The sequence below is a fragment of the Eschrichtius robustus genome, chromosome 7 (assembly GCF_028021215.1).
Source record: "Eschrichtius robustus isolate mEscRob2 chromosome 7, mEscRob2.pri, whole genome shotgun sequence".
Lineage (NCBI taxonomy): Eukaryota > Metazoa > Chordata > Mammalia > Artiodactyla > Eschrichtiidae > Eschrichtius > Eschrichtius robustus.
Genome location: NC_090830.1, coordinates 6,154,706 through 6,176,589, shown reverse-complemented (window position 1 = coordinate 6,176,589; position 21,884 = coordinate 6,154,706). Strand labels below are relative to the sequence as shown.

Sequence of the window (21,884 nt, the reverse complement as noted above, 5' to 3'; positions counted from 1 at the left end):
CGGAGAAAAGACAGCCTCTTCAGTAAGTGGTGCTGGGAAAAATGGACAGTTACAGGTAAAAGAATGAAATTAGAACACTTCCTAACACTACACACAAAAATATACTCAAAATGGATTAAAGACCTAAATGTAAGGCCAGATACTATATAACTCTTAGAGGAAAACATAGGCAGCACACTCTATGACATAAATCACAGCAAGATCCTTTTTGACCCACCTCCTAGAGAAATGGAAATAAAACCAAAAATAAACAAATGGGACCTAATGAAACTTAAAAGCTTTTGCACAGCAAAGGAAACCATAAAAAAGATGAAAAGACAACCCTCAGAATGGGAGAAAATATTTGCAAACGAAGCAACTGACAAAGGATTAATCTCCAAAATATACAAGCAGCTCATGCAGCTCAATATCAAAAAAACAAACAACTCAATCCAAAAATGGGCAGAAGACCTAAATAGACATTTCTCCAAAGAAGATATACAGATTGCCAAGAAACACATGAAAAGATGCTCAACATCACTAATCATTAGAGAAATGCAAATCAAAACTACAGTGAGGTATCACCTCACACCAGTCAGAATGGCCATCATCAAAAAATCTACAAACTATGAATGCTGGAGAGGGTGAGGAGAAAAGAGAACACTCTTGCGTTGTTGGTGGGAATGTAAATTGGTACAGCCACTATGGAGAACAGTATGGATGCTCCTTAAAAAATTAAAAACAGAACTACCATACAGCAATCCCACTACTGGGCATATACCATGAGAAAACCATAATTCAAAAAGAGTCTTGTACCACAATATTCATTGCAGCACTATTTACAATAGCCAGGACATGGAAGCAACCTAAATGCCCATCGACAGACGAATGTAAAAGAAGATGTGGTACATATATACAATGGAGTATTACTCAGCCATAAAAAAGAAACAAAACTGAGTTATTTGTAGTGAGGTGGATGGACCTACAGTCTGTCATACAGAGTGAAGTAAGTCAGAAAGAGAAAAATAAATACCATGTACTAACACGTATATATGGAATCTAAAAGAAAAAAAAAGGTTCTGATGAACCTAGGGGCAGGACAGGAATAAAGACACAGCAGTAGAGAATGGACTTGAGAACCCAGGGAGGGTGAAGGGTAACCTGGGACGAAGTAAGAGAGTAGCACTGACATATATACACTACCAAATGTAAAATAGATAGCTAGTGGGAAGCAGTTGCATGGCACAGGGAGATCAGCTCAGTGCTTTGCAACCACCTAGAGGGGTGGGATAAGGAAGGTGGGAGAGAGAGATGCAAGAGGGAGGGAATATGGGGATATATGTATGCATATAGCTGATTCACTTTGTCACATAGCAGAAATTAACACAACACTGTAAAGCAATTATACTCCAATAAAGATGTTAAAAGAAAAAATGAACACATGAGCAACACTTAAGATTAAAAAGAATTCGTACCTATCACCAGGTGTCCTTCTGTTTAATACACCCTAACTCACCTGGGTAGCTCTGGCTTGGGGACTCTTCCTCTAATACCCATGGTTGCTCTCCTTGTTCCAACCTGAAGATCAGTTCTGGTTTAGGGACGCAATACCCTGTGAATGAGAAATGACATGGGAATTGCGCTAGGCTCATGGGCTTTAGGGCTCCTGAAGAAAACAGAAAATGAAGCTTCAGGGACCAACTTCAATCTATTATTGGGGAAAAAAAATTCTTTATGGTGTTTCAACAGTCCTTCTTCTTGTCACCCTGGATCTCAAGCCTAAATATCTTCAAACTCAAAAAATTTCCACAGATGTCAGCAACCAAGAAAGGACATGCATACTAGGAATCTACATGGAAAACAATCCTTACCCACTGAGACGAGGTGACTATAGTTCTCCAGCATCACGTCCCTGTACAGTGTCCTTTGATCAGGGTCCAGCTGCTGCCACTCCTCCTGGGTGAAGCCCAAAGTCACATCCTCAAATGATAAGGATTCCTGAAATAGGACATTTGTGTTCAAATTTAAGTAATCAGAATTGGAAGACATGGAGAAGCTACATGAGAATGGTTATACTGTTCACTATTCAGAGTCAATCAAAATATGTTTGGGGATGTCTACTTCTGCACTGTACTTGGTTGGATAGGGAGAAATCATAACAGATATTCCCTACTACTGGTATAAGTTATTGATGCCTGCATGCCATAAAAACTATCCTACTTTGGGGGAATCTGAAGACAAAGCAATGTTACTGTTATCAAGAAGCATATAATCTGAAAAACAGACAAACATACAAGCATATAACTACAATAAGATGTTACTATTGTGAAAAGATGAGCAAAGTTGATTGCAGTTACAAAGGGGACAGAAGTTCTATTCCTGCTATTAGGGTGGGTTTCACTGAGGAGGTAAAATTCTGAGTGGTTAAACAACATTAGAGTAACATACATGAACCTGGGGCAACAGCATAACCATGGATACCTCTAAAAAACGTAGTTAAAGGAAAAACAATTAGCACATAAGAGAGTACCATTTGGGACTATGATAAGATAAAGAGCTACGGAGTTATTCAGGGAGTGAGTTATTGAATAATTTTGGATATAACTCCTGTGGAATAGGGGTGTCCAAAATATCTGCTTACTCTTCCTTCTGGGAAACCTTTCTATTTATTTATAAACTATAAACTTATATTGTCAATCTATATATAAAATTTCATTCTTTTTTTTTAGATTAAAAAAAATGTAGGTAGGCACCTGAGTATTTTCTTCCCATAACTGAACAGTCTCATACAATCTTCACCAAGAGTAGATTCTATCTCAAGAAACAACTTTCTTTGCTCATCTAGAAGAAGCAACTCCTCAACCATTAAAGTTTTATCAAGAGATTGGAGTAATTCAGTAATATCTTCAGGCTCCACTTCTAGTTCTAGTTCTCTTGCTATTTCTACCATACCTGCAACTACTTCCTCCACTGAAGTCTCAAACTCCTCAAAGTCATCCATGAGGGCTGAAATCAACTTCTTCCAAATGCCTGTTAATGTTGATATGTAGACCTCTTCCGATGAATCACAAACATTCCTAATGGCTTCTAGAATGGTGAATCCTTTCCAGAAGGTTTTTAATTTACTTTGCCAAATCCATCCAAGAAATCACTGTCTGACAGCTATAGCGTTGTGAAATGTATTTTTTAAATAACAAGACTTGAACATCAAAATCACTCCTTGACCCATGGGCTGCAGATGCTGTGTTAGCAGGCATGAAAACAATATTAATCTCATCGTACATCTCCATCAGAGCTCTTGGGTGACCAGGTGCACTGTCAACGAACATTAGTATTTTGAAAGGAATCTTTTTTTCTGAGCAGTAAGTCTCAATAGTAGGCTTAGAATATTCATCAAACCATGTTATAAACTGATGTGCTGTCATCCAGGCTCTGTTGTTCCATTTATAGAGCACAGGCAGAGTAGATTTAGCATAATTCTTAAGGGTCCTAGCACTTTCCAAATGGTAAATGAGCACTGGCTTCAACTTAAAGTCAACAGCTGCATTAGCCCCTAACAAGAGAATCAGCCTGTCCTTTGAAGCCAGGCACTGACTTCTCCTCTCTAGCCATGCAAGTCCTAGATGGCATCTTCTTCCAATTTAAGGCTGTTTTGTCTACATTGAAAATGTGTTGTTTAGTGTAGCCACCTTCACTAATTATCTTAGCTAGATCTTCTGGACAACTTGCTATAGTTTCTACATCAGCACTTGCTGCTTCACCTTGCACTTTGATGTTATGGAGACATCTTCTTTCCTTAAACCTCATGAACTAGCCTCTGCTAGCTTCAGATGTTTCTTCTGCAGCTTTCCTCACCTCTCTCAGCCTTACATGGAATTGAAGAAAAGAGAATTAGTTCCTTGCTCTGGATTAGGCTTTGGTTAAGGGAATGTTGTAGCTGCTTTCATCTTCTATCCAGACCACTAAAACTTTCTCCATATCAGCAATAAGGCTGTTTCACCTTCTTATCATTTGTGTGTTTAGTGGAGTAGCACTTTTAATTTCCTTCAAGAACTTTTCCTTTGCATTCACAACTTGACTAACAGTTTGGTGCAAGAGGCCTAGCTTTTGGTCTATCTAGGCTTTCGGCATGCTTTCCTCACTAAGTTTAATCTAGCTTTTGATTTAAAGTGAGAGATGTGCGATTCTTCCTTTCACTTGAACACTTAAAGGCCATTGTAGAGTAATTAGTTTGCCTAATTTCAATACTTCTGTGTCTCAGGGAATACAGATGCCCAAGGAGAGGGAAAGAGACTGGGGAACAGCTGGTTGGTGGAGTCGTCAGAACACATACAACATTTAAGTTCACTGTCTTATATGGGTGTGGTTTGTGGTGCCCCAAAACAATTACAATAGTAACATCAAAGATCACTGATCACAGATCACTATAACAAGTATAATAATAATGAAAAAGTTTGAAATACTGTGAAAATTACCAAAATATGACAACAGACATGAAGTGAGCAAATGCTTTTGGAACAATGTGCCAAAAGACTCGATGCAGAGTTACCACAAACCTTCAATTTGTAAAAAAAAAAAAAAAATACAGTATCTGTGAAGTGCAGTAAAGCAAAGCACAATAAAACAAGGTATGCCTGTATTATACATGACAACGAAAAATGGAAATGACAAGCGTCTTTCAGTAAAGAAATGGAAAACTAAAATGTGGTATGGTCTCATAATAAAATATTATATAACATTAAAAAGAATAAAGTATTAACCAATTTGGACCAATCTTAAGTACAATATTAAAATTTTTAAAAAGGAGGTACAGTAACTTACATATCAAATGAGATAACTGACATAATTCGAAGAAGCATATAAAACAAAATATATATTCTTCCATGATACATACATTTCTGTCTACTTACCCAAATAGAATGAGAAATTAATGTATATATATAAATATATAAACATGTATATGAAGTGAGTCAAGGATGAAAACCCAGCTGTGGTAGGCTGAATAATGGCCTAAGGATATTCATGTCCTAATCCCTGGAACATGTGAATATTACTGTATATGGCAAGAGGGCCTTTGTAGATGTGATTAGCTAAGAATCCTGAAAAGAGAGCACCCTGGATTATCCAGGTGGACGCTAAGGATAATCACAAGTGTCCTAATAAATAAGAAGGAGCCAGAAAGAGATGTGACTACAGAAGAGGAGAAGACAATGTAAAGAAAGAGTTGAGACTGATGTGATATGCCTTGAAAATGGACGAAGGTGCCACAACAGCTGAAAAAAGCAAGGAAACAGATTCTCCCATCAGAGCCCAGAAGGTACAAGTCCTGTCATCACCTTGTAAGATTAATTTGGACTTCCCTCTAACTTTGTGTTGGTTTAAACCATTAAATCTGTGGCAATTTGTTACAGCTGTAACAGGAAACTAATATACAGGGATACATTCATTGCCAGGAGTCAAAGTCCTTAATTGTTCTGAAGGAGACATCACTAGAGGGGTAGAAAGAGGGTTGTATGAAGTTATAGGAGCTGCTAGTAGAGGCTTTGCAGAAGAGCAGGCAGGGGGGTCAAATGCCTCAGAGAGATCAAGTAACTCCAAAACTGCAACATGTCATTGGTAACAGACTCTGGCCAGGGAAAACAGCAGAGCATAGAACTCTCAGGGCCACATCCCTCCAAAGGAACACCTAAAAACCTGGCAAAAACTATCAGAATCAACTTTATCAGAACTCTGGAAAATAGACAAAGGTTACAACAATCAAGAGAATGATTAATCAAGAAAAATGCAACTGAAACCTGGTAGGAGGGATCTTGTGTTGTTTTAACTTACCCTTGCTCCATCTCACCCTCTCAGGCTGTATTAGCTTGCTATGGTTGCCATAACAAAGTATACAGACTGAGTGGCTTAAACAACATAAATTTATTATCTCATAGACCTGGAGGCTAGAAGTCCAAGATTAAGGTGTCAGCAGGGCTGGTTCCTTCTGAGGGCTGTGAGATAAGAATCTATTCAAAGCCTTTCTCCTTGGCTTTCAGATGGCTGTCTTCTCCCTGTAACTCTACAACGTCTTCCTGCTATATGTAGCCCTGTGTCCAACTTTCCCTTTTATAAGGACACTAGTATTGGATTAGGGCCCACTCTAATGACCTCACTTTAACTTGATTACCTCTGTAAAGACCCTTTCTCCCAATAAGGTCATATTCTGAGATACCAATGATTAGGACTTCAACAAATAAATTTTCAGAAGACAATTCAACTAGTAACATTGGCTCAGCAGTGGTCTTGAAGATGGACTCCAATATTCTTGGTAGATTCCTGGTGCCAGAGAGAGCAGAATGGAGCTGTTTCTCAAACAATTGGGGTTGTTTGTTTTGACCTGTCTGGTGGAGACCTGAAAAGACTACAGCAGAATGCTCAGAACCTCTCACATCAGAGAAATGAGTACGTGAAAGGCATTTACTGAAAACATTTAAAGGCAAATGAAACAGCTGCTGCCACTGGGGCAAAGGACGTCAGCTGGAGCAAACAAAAGATATGTCAAAAATGTCTGTGAAGGGGGCTTCCCTGGTGGTGCAGTGGTTGAGAATCTGCCTGCTAATGCAGGGGACACGGGTTCGAGCCCTGGTCTGGGAGGATCCCACATGCCGTGGAGCAACTGGGCCCGTGAACCACAACTGCTGAGCCTGCGCGTCTGGAGCCTGCGCTCTGCAACAAGAGAGGCCGCGATAGTGAGAGGCCCGCGCACCGCGATGAAGAGTGGCCTCCACTTGCCGCAGCTAGAGAAAGCCCTAGCACAGAAACGAAGACCCAACATAGCAATCAATCAATCAATCAATCAATAAATCTTTAAAAAAAAAATGTCTGTGAAGAAAAGCTGGGGAGTGAAATGCTTTGGGGCTTTGAAAAGTTTCCATATATTCCTGGAAATCTAGAAGACCCATACATATCTAGGATGAGGCACATGTTCAAAAAAGACATGACAGGATCCTAAGCTCTCAACTCTGGGTGACTATCAAGCTCTGTACAAATAAGAAGTGAGGGTGAGGGAAGAGATGTAAACTGCCCAGTGTGGTGTTGAGGATATGCTCCAATACACACAAACCCCACAGTAAGGACTGGGGAGATTTTCGGTTTTGTTGACTCCAGGCACTTAAGGAAATCTCTGTTAAATCACTAGTTGAGCACTATGTAAATGGGACAGAGATTTCAGTAATGACATGCAACAAAGAAGACAGTCTTTACAAAAATAGTTTAGAAATTTACCAAACAAAAAACTATGCCTCACACAACAGTAACAACTCTGAGGGTTGGGGAGGAGATCTTATCTCTGAATTAACACATTATAATATTCAAACAGTTTCACCAAAAAATTATAAGGCATTTAAATGAGAAAGTATAGCCCTTTCACAAGAAAAAAATTCACAGACACCTTCCCTGAGGAGGCCTAATCTTTGGATTTACTAGGCAAAGATTATAAATCAATTGTCTTAAATAAGGTTAAAGAAGTAAAGGAAACCATGGGGGGGAAATTAAAGGAAACCAGAAGAATGATGTTCCACCAAAGAGAATATCAACAAATAGAAATCCTGAAGTTGAAAAGTACAAAAGTTGAAATAAAAAATTCACTAGAGGATTCAACAGCAGATGTGAACAGATGGAAAAAAGAATCAGCAAACTAGAAGATAGGTAAACTGAAATTATACAATTTGAGAGGCAGAAAGAAAAAAGAATAAAGAAAGATAAACAGAGCCTAAGAGACCTGTGGGACACCATCAAGCACACCAACATTTGCATATTGGGAGTACCAGAAGGAAAGTAAAAGAAAAAATATTTGAAAAAATAAAAGCCGAAAACCTCCCAAATTTGATGAAAGACATGAACCTACACATCCAAAAAGATCAAGGACCTTCAAGTAAGATACGCACAAAGAGATCCACTAAAACACAGTATAATCAATTGTCAAAGATAAGAGAATCTTGAAAGAAATAAGAGAGAAGTGACTCATCAGGTAAAGGAGATCCTGAAAAGGAATATCCGATTTCTCATCAGAAACCATGGAGGACAAGAGGCAGTGGCATGACATATTAAAGTGCTGAAAGAAAAAACTTTCAATGAAGAATTCTATATTCAAAAATACTGTTCTTCCCAACAAAGAGAAATTAAGCCATTCTCAGATAAACAAAAGCCGAGGGAGTTTGTTGCTAATAGACTTGTCCTTCAAGAAAACCTAAAGAGTCCTTCAGGCTAAAATGAATGGAAGACACTAACTCAAAGCTAGTTAAAGAAACAAAGAACACCATTAAACTATAAAGGTAGGGACTTCCCTGGTGGTCCAGTGGGTAAGACTCCGTGCTCCCAATGCAGGGGCCCAGGTTTGATCCTTGGTTGGGGAACTAGATCCCACATACATGCTGCAACTAAGAGTCCACATGCCACAACTAAGAAGCCTGCATGCCACAACTAAGAAGTCCATATGCCACCACTAAAGGTCCCGCATGCCCACATGCTGCAACTAAGACCCAGCACAGCCCAAACAAATAAAGAAAGAAAGAAAGAAAGAATTTTAAAAACTATAAAGGTATATATGAATGCCAATATTATTATATTTTGGGTTAATAACTCCTTTTTTTCCCTATCTGACTTAAAAGACAAAAGCATAAAACAATAATTACAAATCTATGGCACATGGATTAGATTCCTAGGGCTGCTATAACAAATTCCCACAAACTGGTGGTTTGTAATGAGAAATTTATCCTCTCATAGTTCTAGAGTCTAGACGTCCAAAAGCAAGGTGTTAGCAAGGCCATGCTCCCTCTGGGACTCTAGACAGAAACTTTCCTTGCCTCCCCCTCGTTTCCGATGGTGGCCAGCAATACTTGACATTCTCTGGATTGAAGCTGCATTACCCCAATCTCTGCTTCTGTCATCACATGCTGTTCTCCCTGTTTGTTTCTATCCTTCTGATACTGTGATACAGTAAGGAATATATATATATTTTGGTCTTTGTCTCTGGCAGGAGGAAGGAAAAAATAAAGATTAGAGGAGAGACAAATAAGTGGAATAAAAAAATAGAATGAACAAAACCAAAAGTGCTTCTCTAAAAAACAATCAACAAAACTGACAAACCTCTAACTAGACTGACAAAGAAAAAAAGACTCAAAATATTAAAATCAGAAATGGAGACATTACTACCAACCTAACAGAAATAAAAAGGGTTATAAGACAATACTAAAAACAATTTACGTCAAAAAATTAGAAACTTAGATTAAAAGAATAAATTCCTAGAAACACACAAATAACCAACTGACTCAGGAAGAAATACAAAATGTGAATAGCAAGCAAAGAGATCAAATCAGTAATCAAAAACTTCTCAACAAAGAAAAGTCCAGAACCAGATGACTTCACTGGTGAATTTTAACAAACATTTAAAGAAGAATTAACACAAATCCTTCCCAAACTCTTCCAAAAAAGAGGAAGAAAAACCCTGAAAAACGTTTTTCATACCCCTGAAAAACGCAGGGGTTAGGGGTGATGACCTCAGTGCGGTTGAAAATCCGAGTATAACTTCAGAGCTATCCCTCCTTATCTGCGGTTCTGCACCTGCAGATTCAACCATCCGTGGATTGTGTAGTACTGTAATACCTAGTATTGAAAAAACTCTGCATATAAGAGGACCCATGTGGTTTAAACCTTTGTAGTTCAAGGGTAAACTGTACTTCTTAACTAATTCAATGAGGCCAGCATTAATTACCCTAATATCTAAGTTAGATAAAGGCATCACAATAAAATGAAATTACAGGCCAATATGCCTTATGAATATAAATGTAATATCCTCAACAAAATACTACAAAATTGAGTCCAAACAACATATTAAAAGGATCATGGGTAATTCCCTGGCGGTCCAGTAGTTAGGACTCCATACTTCCACTGCTGGGGGCAAGGGTTCCATCCCTGGTCGGGGAACTAAGATCCCGCAAGCTGCGTGGTGCAGCATGAATGAATGAATGAATAAACAAACAAATAAACAGATCATGAATCATGACAAAGTAGAATTTATACCAGGAATGCAAGAGCAGTTCAACATGAGAAAATCAATTTAATATACCAAATGAAGATGAAAAATCCCCACATGACGCTCAAGTGAAGCAGAAAAAGCACTTGACTACATCCAAAACCTTTTCAGGATAAAATCACTCAATAAACTAGGAATAGAAGTGAACTTCCCAACATGATAAAAAGGCTTTTACGAAAAACCCACAGCTAACATATTTAATGGTAAAAGACTGAAAGCTTTCCCACTAAAATGCAGAACAAGACAAGAATACCCACCTTGGTCACTTCTATTCAACACTGTAAAAGAAGTCCCAGCCAGAGAAACCAGGCAATAAAAAGAAATAAAGGCATCCAAATTAGAAACAGTGAAGTAAAACTATCTCTATCTTTAGATGACATGATCTTATATACAGAAAATCCTAAAATATCCATCAAAAAACTATTAGAGCTAATAAATTCAATAAAATTGTAGAACACAAGATTAACACACAAAATCTCAGTTTAATGAACAATCCAAAAGTAAATTAAGAAAACAACTCTACTTACAATACCATCAAAAAGAATAAAATACTTTGGAAAAGAGTTAACCAAGGAGGTCCAAGACTTGTATACACTGAAAACTACAAAACTTTGCTGAAAGAAATTAAAGACCTAAATAATGGAAGGACACTCCTTGTTCGTGGAATAAAATACTTAATATAGTCAAGATAAGAATACTCCCCAGTGTTCCACAAATTCGATGAAAAATCCAACAGCCTTTTTTGCAGAAATGGACATGATCTTTAAATTCACGTGGAATTGCAAGGAACCTCGAATAGCCAAAACAACCTTAACAAAGAAGAACAAATCAGAGGACTCACGTGTTCTGACTTCAAAACTTGCCACAAAGCTAGAGAATCAAAACAGTATGGAACTGGCATAAGGATACACATACAGATCAAGTGAACAGAACTGAAAGTCTGGAAATAAACCTACACATCTCTGGTGAACTATTTCTCATCAAGAGTACCAAGACCACTCAATGTGAAAAAAACAGTCTCTTCAACAAACGGTGTTGGGACAACTGGATATCCACATACAAATATATGAAATTGGACCCCTTCCTCATGTTATATATGCAAAAATTAACTCAAAATAGACCAAAGACCTAAATGTAAGAGCTAAAACTGTAACACTCTTAGGAGAAAACATAGTAAATCTTCATGATCTTGGTTTGGCGATGAGTTCTTAGATATGACATCAAAAGCACATACAACAGAAGAAAAATAGATAAATCAAACTTCATCAAAATTAAAACCCTTGGGCTTCCCTGGTGGTGCAGTGGTTAAGAATCCTCCTGCCAATACAGGGGACACGGGTTTGCGCCCTGGTCTGGGAAGATCTCACATGCCACGGAGCAACTAAGCCGGTGCGCCACAACTACTGAGCCGGCGTTCTAGATCCCACGAGCCGCAACTACTGAGCCCACGAGCCACAACTACTGAAGCCTGCGTGCCTAGAGCCTGTGCTCCACAACAAGAGAAGCCACCGCAATGAGAAGCCCACACACTGCAACGAAGAGTAGCCCCCGCTCACTGCAACTAGAGAAAGCCTGCACGCAGCAACAAAGACCCAACACAGCCAAATATAAAATAAATAAAATAAATTTATATAAAAAAAAAGAAGCACCACTAAACTAATTTATTTAAAAAATATTAAAACCCTTTTTGATTCAAAGTATATACTATCAAAAGAATGAAAAGACAACTCAAAGAATGGGAGGAAATATTTGAAAATCATATATCTGATAGAAGCCTAGTACCCGAAATACTCTTATAATAAACAACCCAATTTAAAAATGGACAAAGGACATGAATAGATATGTCTGCAAAGTAGATACAGAAATGTCCGAGAAGCACACAAAAGGGTGCTCATTTGTCATTAGGGAAAAGCAAATCAAAACCATAATGAGGTACGACTTCGCACACACTAGGATGGCTATAATAAAAAAAATATAGACGTTAACAAGTGTTGCTGAGAATGAGGAAAACCCGGAACTCTCATACATTACTGGTGAAAATGTAAAATTGTGCAGCCATTGTGAAAAAGTTTGGTGGTTCCTCATTAAGTTAAAAATAATTAGCATAGGACCCAGCATTTCCACTTCTAGGTATATACCCATAATTGAAAACAGGTTTTCTTTTTTTTAAAATGAAATACAATTACTTAATGAGACCATTCAAGACTGGAAAAGATGCAGTGATACAAGGCAGAAAACAGGTTTTCAAACAAAAATGTGCACAAATGTTGACAGTGGCACTATTCACAATACCTGTAAGGTGGAAACAACAAAGATGTCCATCAATTGATACCTGCATAAACAAAATGTGGTACATCCATACAGTGGAATATTGAGTCATGAAAAGAAATGAAATCTCGGTAAAAGGGTACAAACTTTCAGCTATAAAATGAAAAAGGTCTGAGGACCTAATGTATAACATGGTGACTACATTGATAACATTGTATTGATTGTATAATTGAAATCTGCGGAGAACTTAAATGTCTCACAAAAAAAGAGAAAAATATGTGAGGTGGTGGATGTGTTAATTTACTAGATGGGAGGAATCCTTTCATAACATATATGTATATCAAATTGTCATGATATGTACTTTAAATATCTTACAATTTTGTCAATTATACCTTAATAAAGGTGGGGGGTGGGGAAGGAATGAAGTCTGATACATGCTGCAATATGGATGAAATTTGAAAACATACTAAGTGAAAGACACAAAAAAACACATACTGTATAATTACATTTATGTAAAATATCTACAAGAAGCAAGTTCTTAGAGTCAAAAAGTAAATTAGTAGTTGCCAGGGACTGGGGTAAAAGGGGACTAGAGAATGACTTTAAAGGGTATTAGGTTTTATTTTGGGATGATGGAAGTGTTCTGGAACTAGATAGCGATGATGGTTACACAATACTGTGAATGTATTAAACGCCACTGAAATGTACACTTTAAAATGGTTAATTGTTTACGTGTAAACAATATATATTATTGGTGACTTTCACTGACCAAATTCCAGCAAATGATGAGGCAGAATCCATTCTGCATGAAGTAGATTGAAATTTGATTAGGTGCAGAAACATCTGCCAGAAAATCTTCTCTTAACTGAACACTCTACATACTGAGCAAGACAAAGAATTTTAGAAATTTATTTTAAGGACATGCAGTCAATTTATTCTGTAGATGTTCTAGTTTTATCCAGGGGTGGGACCAAAACAAAAAAAACAAAAAAAACCAAGACCATCAGAAAGCTGTCTACATGAGCATCAGTGATATGGCCTCCTGAAAAATCTCTTTAAACTGCGTTTTGCTTGGTACCATCTTTTGCATCCACTGAAGAATAATTACAGGCATTTATCTCATGGTTGCCACCAAAAGGTTTTCATCATTTACCGGAAAAGAAACAAAAGGTTTTTTTGTTTTTTCTTCTTTCAGCTTACAATGCCAGAAGATCTTTTGGCTCCAAAAGGAATAGGCAGCTTTATTCACATGATCAATGAAAGCCATGTAACACAGAGTCTTTTTTTTTGGCCATGACTACCAGAATGGTCAGAAATATTTGCAGCTCTAATGAGAACCTACTCTATAGCTCAGGGAACTCTACTCAATGCTCTGTGGTGACCTAAATGGGAAGGAAATCCAAAAAGAAAGAGGGGATATAGGTATACATATAGCTGATTCACTTTGCTGTACTGTAGAAATGAACAAAACATCATAAAGCAACTATACTCCAATAAAAATTAATTTTTAAATAAATAAATATTTGCAGCTTGAATCTGATAACCACATAATTTCTTAGGATCTGTGTGTATGTGTCTCCTTGCCAACTCTGCTCTAGTGACCTGCTATTCCAATGTTACTGGCCTGTAGACCTCAATATCACCATCACCTGCAATCTCAGGCCCCATTCCATGTTTTGCAAACTTTCCAGGTGATTTTAATGCACATTAAAGTTTGAGAACCATTATGCTACGCTGTTTCCCTCAGGTTCATTTTATCTATTTCTACTTTTCCATTTCAAGTATAGGAGTCATCAACCTCATAAAATACATTGTTAAATAGTGTAGAAAGACTTCAACAACTCACATAAGATTTCTTCATATTTTGCTGATCTTGGAAAACTGCTGAAATCTCTGAAGGTATAGCTGGGATAGAAAGAGAGGAATCAAGTCATTAGAGATACAGACTGCCTGCAACTCCTGGATTTGCCTATTTAAATGGCTACAAAAATAGCCTGGGTAAAATGCTTCTCTGTGGGAGAATATCCTTTTCATCCTGGAGAAGGGGCAGGAAGGGACATATGAAAAAAAGTACTCACATGTCTATGTGTGACTGTGATATGGTCATGCAGAGCTTGGGTATGTAATTTTTCATTAGGTGAATGTAATTATTTTCTACTTTTTTTTTTAACAATATATGTACTCCTCTATTTCAGAGAAATTTTAAAATTACAAGGAAATTGGTCAAATAACAATACCCTAAATGAAGGAACACTAAGCTTTCATTACGTTATACAGCAAATGTTGTAATGTACATGTATATTTTCTTATTTACTGCTTGAGGTAGAGAATTCACCCAAAGCTACGGAAAAAGGGAAGGAGGCACTTTAAGGTTACTTTTTAAGTGTTTTCCTAAAGTATATATATAGATAAACAACAAGGACCTACTGTATAGCACAGGGAACTATAAAATATAGTTATATATATAAAGCTATTCAATATCTTGTAATAATCTATAATGGAAAAGAATCTGAAAAAGAATATGTATGTGTAACCGAATCACTTTGCTGTACACCTGAAACACTGTAAATCAATGATACTTCAATTTTAAAAACCAACTAATTAAAAAAAAAATTTTAAATATGGATAAAAGTTAAAAAAAAAAAAAAGTATATATAGATCCTCAAAAGACTGCCTTTTAAGAAACATTTTACCAATGATGATGCAGCAGCAACCGGCCTGGGTATCAGGAGACTCAACATCTATTCTTGGCTCTGCCACTAACACAAAGCCAGGGAAATTCATTTACACCCTCAGGACCAATTTTTCCCAACTTTTAACAAGACAAATAGAAAGTTCTTCTTATACTGTTGTGTATAAGAAAATCATCAGCATGTTTTTAGATGCCAGATTCACTGTGCTAAGAGCTCAGAATCTGGGATGAGCGAGTGAAAAATAGAGAGTGGGGGTCAAACCGGGATTGCTAAAACAGAATTCATGCCAATCTAGCTGTAAAGCTCCTTTCCTCACACCATGTCCTCAGAAGCTCTCCAATGAAGTTGTATTTCCTGAGTAGCCTAACCCTCCTTCATTCCTCTCAGCCCAGTTCCCCTGCCTTCTGAAAACTGGTCCAGACTTTCCTCCATCAGGCAGCCTGTGACTACTTCTGAATGTGGCAACATCATCCAAATCTCACGCATTCTGAGCAGGCGGTGCAAACCTGGGATCTGCTCCTTGCTAGGAACTACTGCCTCTGCTAAGACACTCGCTCAAATGGTGGAGTGCTTCTCTCCCACGTCGGATTCTGTTCCTAGAGACTCCTCCTTCTTACTTCACAAAAGGTGCTTTATTCCAAGGTAGATGAGAAATGCACCTAAGGAACAAATTCATTTTAATTGGAACCTTCACCCAGGCCCGCAGTTCAACTCTTAGTATCCATTATTCCATAGAATCTCAGGTCGGACCTTCAATAAACTCAAACCAAGGCTGCTCCGAACACAAAACTAGACTGTTACAGAACTAACTCAGAAACAATTATGCTGTCTGTCCCAAGGACTCCGAAGACATCTAGAAATCCCAGAAACAGAGCCGCTACATGGTAATACTCAACCGTTCAAATTATTTCTTCACACGTCAAATTATTTTTGGTTAAGTTCTGGGGAGGATGCAGTGCTGGCTTTTATAACCAAGATAGTAAATGCGAAAGACCATGACATGTGGAGAAAATCTGAGTTTGTCTTCTAGTTTGTTATCTGATAGTTTTGTGGCTTTGTCTATATAACTGTCCTCTCCGTCTCAGTGTTCTAATCTGCTACAGTGGGGAGAGTTAGTTATACTGACCTAAGTGAGAGGTCGTGAGCCATAAAGTAACGAGTAAGAAGAAGAATTATTTCTATGAACCACGGTAGCTAACATTTACTGCCAGCCACTGTGCTATGGTATTTAATCCTCTGAACAACCCCACGAGGCACCTGTTATTAATATCTTGAGTTTTACAGACGAGACAATTAAGTCTCACGTAGGTAACTTTCCCAGATAATTCCTTTATACCTAGCTCTGCCCTGCACCCAAGCCACCCTCAAAGTCGCCCCCCACTCGCGGTCAGGGCGCACCCATCACGCATGTGCACGTGCCCCACTCCCGTGGCCGCAGAGACCAGGCGGCCTGCGTCGCGGAATCTGCAGCCTCACCGAGGTCTGGCGTCCCCACGCCCGACGCCGGCGACTTCTCCAGCCAGAAACTCCGCCAAGGCCGCCACCACCTGCCCTCTCAGGTTCTTACGCCGCGGGTCCTGCCCCTCCCCACCGTCCGGCACCGCAGCCCCCCGCCTACTCCCTGGAGCCGCGCAAGGCCGCCCCCCCTCCCCCCGGCCCTCGCCCAACCCTTCTGCCTCGCCCGCCACTCCCACTAGGGCGGCACCAGCTCCCTGAGTGGCTCGCAGACCCGGACGCTCCTGCCACAGTCGCCCCGAGGCTTTCTAGAGGCAGAGCCGCCAGGATATTACACATGCGCAGAAGGAGCCGCAAAAAAAAAGAGACCGGTTCCCATGACCATGCGCGGTGAGCTCACGAACTTCCAGACTCCATTTCCCAGAAGCCTGCTCGCCCAGTACCTTGAAAGAATTTCGGTAACATTTTTGTTCCTTAGCAATTCAGCGATTGTGGGTTAGGGTTATCACTTCTACTGTATGCAGCCCTGAGTTCTTTTAGTACCTCAGAAAAACAGTCTCACAGCCAGTGTGCCTTTTAAACGCCAGGCTACCCAAGGAAGCAAAGTTGTAAATCAATGTGAATTATGAATATGAACAGGAAAGTTACTTTAAATACTAAGAAATTAAATGAATTAAATACTAGGAAATACTAGCAATAAGATGATACTGTTTAAAAGTAAACAGTAAATGGTAGCATTTCTCTCAGCAGTGAAAAAGATAAGCAAGATGGCGCGTTGGATATCAAAAATAAATCCAGGCTTCGGGTAAAGAGACGCTTCTAAAAAAGACAGTTGCAATAGAAATAATGCCCTGACTTACGGATCGGAAAGCGTCTCAAAATTAAATAGAAAAAGGCTTTTCTTTTCTAGGGAGGAATAAGAAGGATTAGCGGGAGCTCGAGAGGAAATTGAGTGAGTGGAGGAGGTGAACAAACAGCGTGATGGGGTAGTCTGACTGGAAATTTGTCTGACTCTGTTAAGCCCTTTTTGGAATGAGCTGTTAAGGGATGGGAGGATATATTCTGTATTTCTGTGCTTGGTCACACTGGGGGACAGCCAAAGTTCAGGGGCTTGTGAGGGCGAGAGAAGCCTGATTAAAGTTTGGTCCAAGCTAAGTCAGTGTAGACCTACCCTACAAGAAATTCTAAACTAAGTCTGTTAGCCTGAAAAGGAAGGATACTCAACACTAGACAGTAACTTAAAGCCATATTAACAAATAAAGAATACCAGTAAATATAACTACATAGGCAAATATAAAAACAAGTGCTGTTGTGTTTCTTTGTTAGTAACTCCTCCTTTTTTATGAGTGGGATTGCGTTCCTGTCTCACTGGTGGTGCTGAGATGAGGACCTCCGTGACACCTCACTCTGATGAATATTCCCTGGGGTCTGAGGTTCACTGTTGTTAGTCCAGTGGTTCAGACTCGGAGCTCTCATCGCAGGAGCTTCAGCCTGACCCGGCTCGTGAACCAAGATCCTGCAAGCTGCGTGGGGTGGCAAAAAAAAAAAAAAAAGAGAGAACAATAACGAACTAAAAAATAAAATTAGACTAGAAAACTAACAGATATGTTAGAAAGACTATAAAAATAAAAATATAGATGAATCGACAACCAGAAGGTGCAACAGTACCACAATAGTAAAAAAGAGGAGGGAAAAGAAAAAAAAAAAAAAAGTAACTCCTCTTTTTGTTTCTCATGTAATTTAAAAGACAAATGCACCAACAGTAATCATAAGACAATGTTAATTCTAAGAATCACACAAATTACCAAAACTGGCTCAAGAAGAAATAGAAATCTGAACAGATCCATAACAAGAGATTGAATTAGTAATCAAACCCCTACCCCCAACAAAGAAAAGTCTAGAATCAGATGGCTTCATCGGTGAATTCTACCAAATATTTAAAGAATTTCCCAAACTTTCATAAAATAGCAAAGGAGAGATCACTACTTAACTCATTCTATGATGCTAGCATTATCCTTGTTTAAAAAAAGACGACGTCACAAAAACAACTTCGGATGTAAATTCCTTGTCACTATAGATCGAAAAATCCTCAACAAAATACTAGCAAACTAAATTAAACAGCATATTTTAAAAAAAGATTATACACCATGACCAAGTGGCATTTATTCCAGGAATGCGAGTGGTTTAACATACAAAAAGAGTTGCTATCACATAAAATTAGCCATCACATGTGCTTTGCAAATTAGTTCACAATAAACAGTTGAAAGCAACTTAAAAATAAACTGTGTTAATGCATAACAAGGAACAGCAGATAGTAAATGAAAGTAATAATGTATATATACTAACTCACAAGTGGGAGTGGTTTACATGGCATGTTTTTTAATAAAAATTGTAGTTCACAAGAATATGTAACGCATAGTTCCAATATTTTTTACAATTATTACAGGCAAATCCTATTCTTTAGAGTTCTCATTATTTCTTACTAGTGAATCCTTCAATACTGCAATCTGCTGTTATAATTAATAATTCCTTATATTAAAATTTCACAGCTCAAATTACTAATTACTAAGTACTGTGATTTTGCTCTGATCAATACAGACTTGGTACCAGGAGTGATCGCAGGAGATACCCATGCAAAGATGGCATTTTAGTATCGGTTTGGTTGTGCCTTTCTGTTTGAGTGCAATGCTGCTCTCCTTGCCAGTGGTAAATGGGATGTTTGTAATCCATGACATGCAGAAACATCACAATTAATCAAACTATCATGTATGCTGGACATAACACACCAAGCAACCACAGAAGACTCTGAAAGGTAGAAAGAAGGCAAACTGCCTATGGGCCTACCAAGGCATCTAGTACCGCTAGAGCAATGGTGGTGATTTCCATTGGTTTTCTTATTACCTCCCATATATCTCAGACAGGGTACTGCAGAAGCCCACAAAAGACCATAAACAAAACAAAACAAAAACCAAGCCTTTTCCCTCTAGCCAAAGGACCAAGAAAAGAGTGGTCTAACAGAATCCACTCACCCACCCCCTGCTGTGTGGTAGCAGATGGTGGTGCTCTGATTCCCCACTAATCCCCCATTCCCTTCCTGGTGGAAGCAGGCAGTGTTTCAAATTCCCCTGCTCAGTGATATTGACAACACAAGCAGGGAGTTGATCTTCCATCCCCCCCTCAACAAGAAGCAGAAGGTGCTCTGATTAACCTACCACAGTAGTGTCAATGGGACTGAGCCAGGAGCTGACTTTTTCATCTCTCACCTAGTGAAAGCAAGTGGTGTTTTGATTCCCCTGCCAGGGTAATGACAGATGACTCCAGTGGTGAGCTAAGCCTCCACCCATAACTGCCATCCATGAGACTGAACAAGGCAATTCAACTCAGCACTCCACTTTCTTTCCATCGTTGGTGTCAGTGAGGACCAGTGGGTAGCTGAACCTACTTAGCTACCTGGCAGCAATGAGATTAAATAAGGCAATATAAAGAAGGGCCGGTCAGCAATTTGGTGCCTCCAACAGCCTAATGTCAGGGGAGCTCAGTGAGCAGCTAAGGTTCTACCCCCACGGGCAACAATGAGGCAGAGCAAGGTTATGCAAGGAACAACTAGTCAACACTCCACTTCCCACCTCTTTAGTGTCAGGTGGCACAGTAGAAGCTGAGCCTCCACAGCTCAGCATCAGAGAAGCAGAACTATGTGTGGAAGGCAGGTACTGAGCTTCCTGCTCCCCTGGTATCAGCAAATCCCAGCAGGGAGCTGAGCTTACATGCTCAACTGGAGACAATGAGATTGTGTGAGTCAGTGCCCCACTTTTACAAGGAGGATGTCAGTGAGACTGAGGCCGGGGCTGACCATGTACCCCACCCATCTACAACAAGGCAATGGGTGTCAGAACTCCACTTTTTCCAGGGTAGTATCAGCAAAGCCCAGCAAGAAGTACAACAGACACTCCCAACCTGCATTTCATGCTACAACTAAACAAGGGGACTGCCTATTAAAAAAGGAAATTAAATAGGTTCCAGAGTCCTGAAATATAATATCCAGATTTTCCAGGATACAATTACAAAACACTCATCATAACAAAATCTAGGACAATAACAACTTGAATGAAAAAAGACAGAAACCAACGTTGAGATGAATTAAATGTTGGAATGGTCTGATTGGGATTTTAAAGCAACTATCATCAAAATTACAAATATGCCTGAAACCCAATGAAAAAATAGAAAAATCTCAGCAAACAGATATGTTAGAGAGAGGGGAGGGAGGGCGAGAGAGAGAGAGAGAGAGGGAACAAAATGGAAAGTAGAGAACTGAAAAAACTCAATAACTATGTTTTTCAAATGGCTGGGTGGGATCAATAGTAGAGTGGAAATGAAAAAGACAGAATCAGTGAATTCGAGAACAGATCAATAAAATTTACTCAGTTCAAACAACAGAGAGGAAATTGACTTTTAAAAAAATGAACAGTCTCAGGGATCTGTGAGATAACAATAAAAGAGCTAACATCCCTGAAGGAGAGGAGAGAGAGGAACTGAAAAAGTATTTGAAGAAATAATGGCTGAAACTTTCACAGATTTGGCAAAAAGAAATTTTAAACCATTAACATACAAGAAGCTGAGCAAATCCCAGATAAAATAAGCCCAAAGAAATCAATACCAAGTTACATCACAATTAAACTTCTAAAAACTAAAGACAAAGAAAAAAATCTTGAAAGCAGAGAGAAAAGATACTGGGAAATTTACTGTCATTTGAATTGATATTCCCCACAAATAATAGAGATGAAAGGAGAAACAGACAAATCCACAATTATAGCTCAAGACTTCAACTCTTAGACCTACTCTTAGAACTACTAAACAGTAAATCAGTAAGAATACAGAACTGAATGACACAATCAACTAACAGGACCTAAGTGACATATAGAACACTCCACCCAAAATCAACAGAATATATATATTTTTTCAAGTACCAATGAAACATTCACTATGAGAGACCATACTGAGTCATAAAATAAGCCTCATCAAATTTAAAATGACTAAAATTATACAGATATCTTCTCTGACCATAATGTAATAAAACTTAAAATCAGTAACAGAAAGACAATAGGAAAATCTCTGAACACTTGAAAATTTAACAACATATCTAAATAATCAGTTGATAAAAAGGGTAGTCTCAAAGGAAATTTTAAAAATATATAGAACTGAATGAAAATGAAAATACAGCCTACCAAAATATGTGAGATAGTTAAAGCAGGATTGAGAGAAATTTATAGCATTAAATGCTTATATTAGAAACAAGGCAAGATCTGAAATCAATTATCTAAGTTTCTACTCCAAGAAACTTAAAAAAAAAAAAAAAGAGAGCAAAATAGGCCCAAAGCAAGCAGACAAAGGAAATACTATAGACAGAGCAGAAATCAATG

General features: G+C 38.6%; 1 protein-coding gene across 4 annotated transcripts in view; it reads right to left on the bottom strand.

The window, feature by feature from the left end:
* Positions 1 to 21,884, bottom strand: part of LOC137767002 (zinc finger protein 33B-like) — a 57,337-nt gene that overhangs the window by 19,527 nt on the left and 15,926 nt on the right. Inside the window, exons 1-5 of one of the 4 annotated variants that reach the window (XM_068547524.1) lie at positions 16,489 to 16,597; positions 15,519 to 15,671; positions 14,166 to 14,224; positions 1,851 to 1,977; positions 1,496 to 1,591 (exon numbers count right to left, since the gene is read on the bottom strand). In XM_068547524.1, the coding sequence (XP_068403625.1) occupies positions 1,496 to 1,591; positions 1,851 to 1,977; positions 14,166 to 14,180 (238 nt within the window). In that variant the 5' untranslated portion in view covers positions 14,181 to 14,224; positions 15,519 to 15,671; positions 16,489 to 16,597. Of the gene's footprint in view, positions 1 to 1,495; positions 1,592 to 1,850; positions 1,978 to 3,740; positions 3,968 to 10,308; positions 10,324 to 14,165; positions 14,225 to 15,518; positions 15,672 to 16,488; positions 16,598 to 21,884 lie in introns of those variants that run through there. The other 3 variants (XM_068547526.1, XM_068547525.1, XM_068547523.1) reach the window with 3 other exon arrangements.